The sequence below is a fragment of the Aedes albopictus genome, chromosome 2, assembly GCF_035046485.1.
Source record: "Aedes albopictus strain Foshan chromosome 2, AalbF5, whole genome shotgun sequence".
NCBI lineage: Eukaryota > Metazoa > Arthropoda > Insecta > Diptera > Culicidae > Aedes > Aedes albopictus.
The window spans coordinates 308,599,583-308,605,753 of NC_085137.1; the positions used below are offsets into that span (position 1 = coordinate 308,599,583).

At 36.7% G+C, this 6,171-nt stretch overlaps 1 protein-coding gene across 1 annotated transcript; it reads left to right on the top strand.

Annotated features, from left to right (window-relative positions):
* The first annotated feature begins 358 nt into the window (after positions 1 to 358).
* LOC109428653 (zinc finger matrin-type protein 2) lies at positions 359 to 2,010 on the top strand. Its single transcript, XM_019704456.3, has 3 exons — positions 359 to 467; positions 530 to 819; positions 886 to 2,010. Exons 2-3 carry the CDS (start codon positions 714 to 716, stop codon positions 1,359 to 1,361), a joined length of 582 nt encoding a protein of 193 aa, XP_019560001.3. The 5' UTR covers positions 359 to 467; positions 530 to 713; the 3' UTR covers positions 1,362 to 2,010.
* The last annotated feature ends 4,161 nt before the right edge of the window (positions 2,011 to 6,171 follow it).

Below are 6,171 nucleotides of genomic sequence, written 5' to 3' on the forward strand. Positions count from 1 at the left end.
AGTAGGGACGTAGAGCCATAAAGAAGAAGAAGAAGAAGAAGCCAACATTTCTGGAGCAACATTTAAAAAGGGCATACAAACATTGGTAAACAATTACTTCACACGTCGCTCCTGAGCCCCATCAACTTATTCACGCAAACTAAGACCGTTATCAGACAGAGCAAACATCGATCTTTCGGATAACGGTGTTCACTTGCGTGGACGTGCCCTAAGGAGCCCTAAGGAGCGTTTAAAAAAAAGGCACAAGACCTCTTGGGCCCTTTTTAAAAAATGTTGCTTCAGATTTATTTTTTGGCCTTTTTTGATGATCAATTTTTACACATCCCTGTGGGCACTGTTGGTTCTCATCTCCTTTCCTCCAGTGTTGAAACGGGTCACATCTCTCCAACGACTGACATTTTCGAAAGAATGTCGAAGCCAAAAGAGAATCCGCAAAGATTAAAGGGACATCAGCGCATCAGCGCAAGGTAAACGAACGCTATAAACAAAAATTTTGGAAAGTTTTTCTTAGAGTTTCCGTCAATTTTAGTTCTTGCTGCGTAATCCAAAAACTCGTATTATACCACCGATCTATACGTACAAGTCAAAGAGATACAAATTTAAAAAAAGTTAACCTGTATTGTCCACCGTTTGGACCCAATTACTACTGAAACAGTCACTGCTACAAGATCCTTATACTGTACTACATATAGCTGATTGATTTCGATTCCAAGATGTCGATGCGCCCGGATGATCACCGACGCAAGTGGGACCGCAAGGAGTACGAACGTCTTGCTCAGGAACGGCTGCTTGCCAAAACATCCACCGCCACCGAAGATGGTGAGTATCTTTCAAGGTTGAGGTATGAAAGAATAATACATTGATGGACGACGTCGTTTCTTTCAGAACCCGTCAGCAAGGAACTGCTCAAGCAGCGCGAGTACAAGGTTGACTTGGACTCCAAGCTGGGCAAAAGCATGGTCATCAACAAGAGTACCCCTTCGTCACAATCCGGAGGCTATTACTGCAATGTGTGCGATTGCGTGGTCAAAGATTCGATTAACTTCCTTGATCACATCAACGGCAAGAAGCATCAGCGCAATCTCGGCATGTCGATGAAGGTGGAACGCAGTTCGCTGGACCAGGTCAAGGAACGGTTCAAGATCAACAAGAAGAAAACGGAAGAGAAGAAAAAAGACTACGAGCTGGAAAGCCGGGTAAAGGAAGCCAAAGAAGAGGAGGAACGTTACCGGGAATATAAGCGCGAAAAGAGGAAAGAACGGAAACGGAAAATCGAGGAAGTGGAAGAGAGTGTAGCTGGAACGTCCGAATTGGCCGCTATTATGGGATTCGCTGGGTTTGGCGCCAAAAAGAAAAACTAATCCAACGCTTGCCGGAGAAAATGGTATTATGTATTCGAATTATTTGACTACAGGTCGCTGTCCACATTTCGATTCTCTAATTCTTCACACGTTATTTTCAATGTTGTGCTCAATTTCCGCATTTAGTCAAACCTAGGCGAGTAGTGTAACCTGTAGACACTATAAGATTAACTTTTCTTTAACACATTTTAATCTGCCTAAGTACTACTAAAAGTTTTAGTCTAAAACCTTCACTTTTGGTGCCAATCACTTTCTAATGGATTCCTCCCTTTATCGAAATGAGGCGAGTCGACTGAACACGCAAGGTTAGAAGATGAAAGCAGCTGATAACAATCACTCTGAAAAAAATCTGTTCGATCAATCATCTCCAGCGCCACCAAACTGCGTATTCCAGATAAAAACGCAACCAAAAAACACATTATGCATTGAACCGTATAAGATTTTTTGTGGATGTTCGTTCCGGCCACAGGATTTAACTCTACACGATGTATGAAAGGTCCTATTAACAGGTAGAGCAACAACACAATTAAAACTGAAACAGCTGAATTTCTAAGTGTTTTCACTTAAGTTTATCTTTAGAATGCCTATAACCTATGATGACAAATGCGCGCTATAGGTAAATATATTAAATTTATTATGCAACTATCCACGGGATTGTTTTACTTTAGTCTCCTTACGTCACCTTACGCAAACCACCCAGCATATTTGTTGTTTCCAAACACCGAGCTTACTCATGTCTCTTATGATGAGATTACGAGATGAACCAGCCGAGGGCTGAAAATCTCGACAATAAAGAAAAAATAATAATAATCTTATGATGAGATGATCAGGAAATTAAAATCTAGGTTGGACAAAACCGAGACCGATTTCATTCAGCGTGTTGAATTCAACAATAGAGTTTAATTACCCAACGAGTCAGTAGAGGACTTCATCCTTGCGGTCAAGCTACTTGCGGAGTTTTGCGGTTTCGAGAATTTTAAAAACTCCGCCATTAGAGATCGCATTGTAGCAGGGGTACGGGACAAAAGTTTGCAACAACGGCTTTTAAATGAAGATACATAACCCCACTTTGGAAACAGTTGAGAAAGCAGTTGCAACATGGGAGATAGCAACCAGTAATGCCGTGTCCTTGAATACCGATACCGAGATAAGCCAAGTGGGAGCTCTTCATACTCCAGGTTATCAGGGCCGTAGAACGAGTTACGATAAATTAGCATCGACTTATCAAACTGCAAGAAATTTGAACAGAGGCTCGGTTAAGGATAGGTTAGGGTTCAGATCTACTTCGCGCGGAAACGGAAGGATCGATTCATCCAGCAGAGCACGCAGAAAAATATATTGTAAAGCCAAAAGAATTCTGCATAGATTCAACAAATATTTTTGTAGACTCAGCGCTTACCAGTAATTTTTGTTGATTCAATAAATTTACAAATTTGATTCCAACAATGGAAATTGTTGTTTCTAAAAATGCCAAAAACATGGGCCTGTCAAAAACAAAGCAGATTTTTTAGAAATAAAATAAGATTTTTGGAAGCTACAAATACAGTGTATTGAAATAATAAAAGGAGTCATATTAAAATTAAAAATGTTATTTGTTGTTTCAACAATGCTAGTCCATTGATGTAAAAAGCGGTTTTATGAATTGTTTTCTTTGCATACATATGAGTAGAACCCAAAAATAACTTTCTAAACAAATTTATTCATTATGTACATCAAATTACACCTAAGTTGAGTCCAAGTGAAAATGTATATCACTATATGATATTTGGTTCCGGTCTGTGGTTTGTGGTGCGGTATTCTAAAACGAATCTCTGCAGCTGGTGCCATCATCGTGGTTAACGTTCAATCCGAACAAAATCTGCTAGATTCTGCGATAAATAATCAAATCAGTTAATCAAACACTTTAATCAATCATGCTAATAGTTACCTTTTTTTTCTTAACCAGTTTATTTCTTTTCGTCGATAAGAATACTTTTCCACTTCTTCAATATCAATTAGATAAAATGAAGGAATACATCTAACTAAAACTACAATGCACAATGAGATACAGAAATTATAAACTTACCTAGCAAAAAGAAAACAAAGCAACAGCTTCGTAATAAACTGGATTATTTCACCTTGCTTTATCTCTAATTTTTCGACAAGTCCTTTTTTACGCTTAAAAGAAAACATAAAATGTTTACTGTTTATCTTAGATATTAAAGTGGCGACCTCAATACATGAATATTGTTGATTCTACAAAATCATGTAATAGAATCAATAAGAGCAATTTGTTATGAAAATCAACAACTGCTGTCATGTTCAATTAGAAAATTTGTTGTTTCAAAAATTTACCAAAGTAGAAACAAATAATTAAATGAGTTGATTTGATTCGCACAAAAATTGTAGATTCTAAGCAAAGAGATTTTAGGTTCTACCCAACGATATTTTTCTGCGTGAGGAGGACTAATGAGGACGCCGCGGAATAATAAATCCAAGTACGCTAATATGATTTGCGCTTTTTGTAATATGAGAGGTCACATCAAGCGCAAATGTTTTGCGTTGAAAAAGTTGCTAAATCACCGTGTTAATTCTATTGATGAGGATGACCCTAAAGAAGGACCTAGTACAAGACCCAGTGTCGACGAAAACCTGAATGAGCTGATGGGAAGAATGCCAACTCACGACTCGGACGACGAAAGTGATGGATACAATTCAGGTGACGATCAAAACTATTTACAGTGTATGCATGTAGGTTCCATTAACAAGATAAGCGATCCATGGATCCATGTTTAATAGGCCATCCCTTATTTTTCAAAAATTATTTTTTTTTCGACAAATATTCTACTAAAACCGGTGATTTTAGAACCCTAAAAGGCCAAACATGTACTTAGAATTGCGATATTGAACAAAATAGGGTAGGTTTTCTTCGGAATCTAAAGAAAAATGGTCAAACATGTTGATTTTTCGATTGTTTTTTGTCAATAACTCGGAAACGAGTAGAGATATCGCAAATCTAAGCACATCACCGGTTCTAGCAGAATAGGGTATTTATTTGTCGAAAAAATTTCATGTTTTTTTGGTCCCATACCATTTTTGACAAATTTAGGCCCCTTGAGAGACCACTTAGCCTTGAGATACGGACTTCAAATTTTGACACGATCATTTCTTAGCTGAAACGATCATTTTCCACTAACGAACTTATTACTTATAACATTCTATTTTTTTGCAAAACTTTTGAAGGACATGTGACAAACAATTGGTAGTGGTTAATGGCGCGAAACTAAGCATTGAGGGGGAAACAACTATTTCGATTAAAGTTGGTCAAGAGACTGAACAACTCCTCCAGATAGAATTTCTTTCGGAATCATTAAAAAAATCTATAGAGTTGCTGACCGATTACCAGGATTCCTTTTTTGTGGAACTTAAGCATAAACATTCCTTACGCGAGTTCGAGAGGAGTTTCTGGTGAATGCACAGAATAATTGTTAAGAACTCCTTGAGGAACTTCAAGAGGCAAAAAATTAATAGTGGTATTTTTAGCGGAAATTCTTCTAAAAACTGCTGAAAAAATTTCATTGGAAATCCATAATGAGTTCCTGATGGAATTGCTGCATCACTTTAAATAGAATCATAAGTAATATTTCATAATAATCTTTGACGGACGAATTTTTAGCCAATTTAAACAAAAATTGTTTGGAAAAGTTTTAATATTTCAGGATCTTTCAAGAATTTCTCCACAAATACACAGTGTAACAAAAATTAACTTTTTGTCTGTCTCAAGAGCAAACTTATGTGTCTCCGAAGGATTTTGGGCCGCTGAATCCGAATCCGGGCTCAGATTTGCTCTAACACGTCACAAATTTAAGCTATACCTCACTTTATAGAGCAAAATATGCGATTTTGAGCTTTTTGAACTGCAAGTCATCAAGCAAGAAAATATTTTTTTCAAGCAATCAAAAGGTTAATTGGTCAATTAACATCTAAATTAACGACTCATGCAAAATATTTCGTTTTACCAAATCGAATATGATAGTTTTAAGCGATTTATGTTAGGTACGATATTTCCCATACAAGTCACCCTCCAAAAGCTGCATGCAAGTTTTCATACTAACATTAAATGCTTAAATCTATCAAATTTGATTAGGTAAAACGAAATATTTTGCATGAGTCGTTAATTTAGATGTTAATTGACCAATTAACCTTTTGATTACTTAAAAAAAATATTGCCTTGCTTAATGGCTTGCAGTAAAAAAAGCCCAAAATCACATATTCTGCCCTATAAATTGAGGTATAGCTCAAAATTCTGACGTGTTAGAGCAAATCTGAGCCCGGATTCGGATTCAGCGGCCCAAAATACTTCGGAGACACTTAAGTTTGCTCTTGAGACAAAAAAATGTTGCGCTATGATATCTACGGCAATTTTCATAAGGAACCTATGGATTTGTTAAGAGTTCGCCTTAAATTACACATTCAAGCCAGGAAGAAAAATTCGTGATGGATTTAATCATATTGAAGAAAATCGGATCAGGTCTTCGCCTAAATCCGATCTAAAATTCTTGCTAGTTCCTCCAAAGAAATATTTCAACAAATCTGGGATTCGATTTGAATAGTTAATAAGTTTGGTAAGCAAAATCAAAATCTACAATTCCAAAAACTTTTCTTTATTCTGATAGAAACACTTGCAAAGAACTATGTAAGACATTTTAAAATAAACAAACACGAATTTTCAGCAGAAACTTTTCGACTCTCTATTCCATAGCGTGTTAGATTACATCCAGAATTCTGGTGAAGATTTTCTCATATATTTTCGGTAAAATAACTTGTGCAA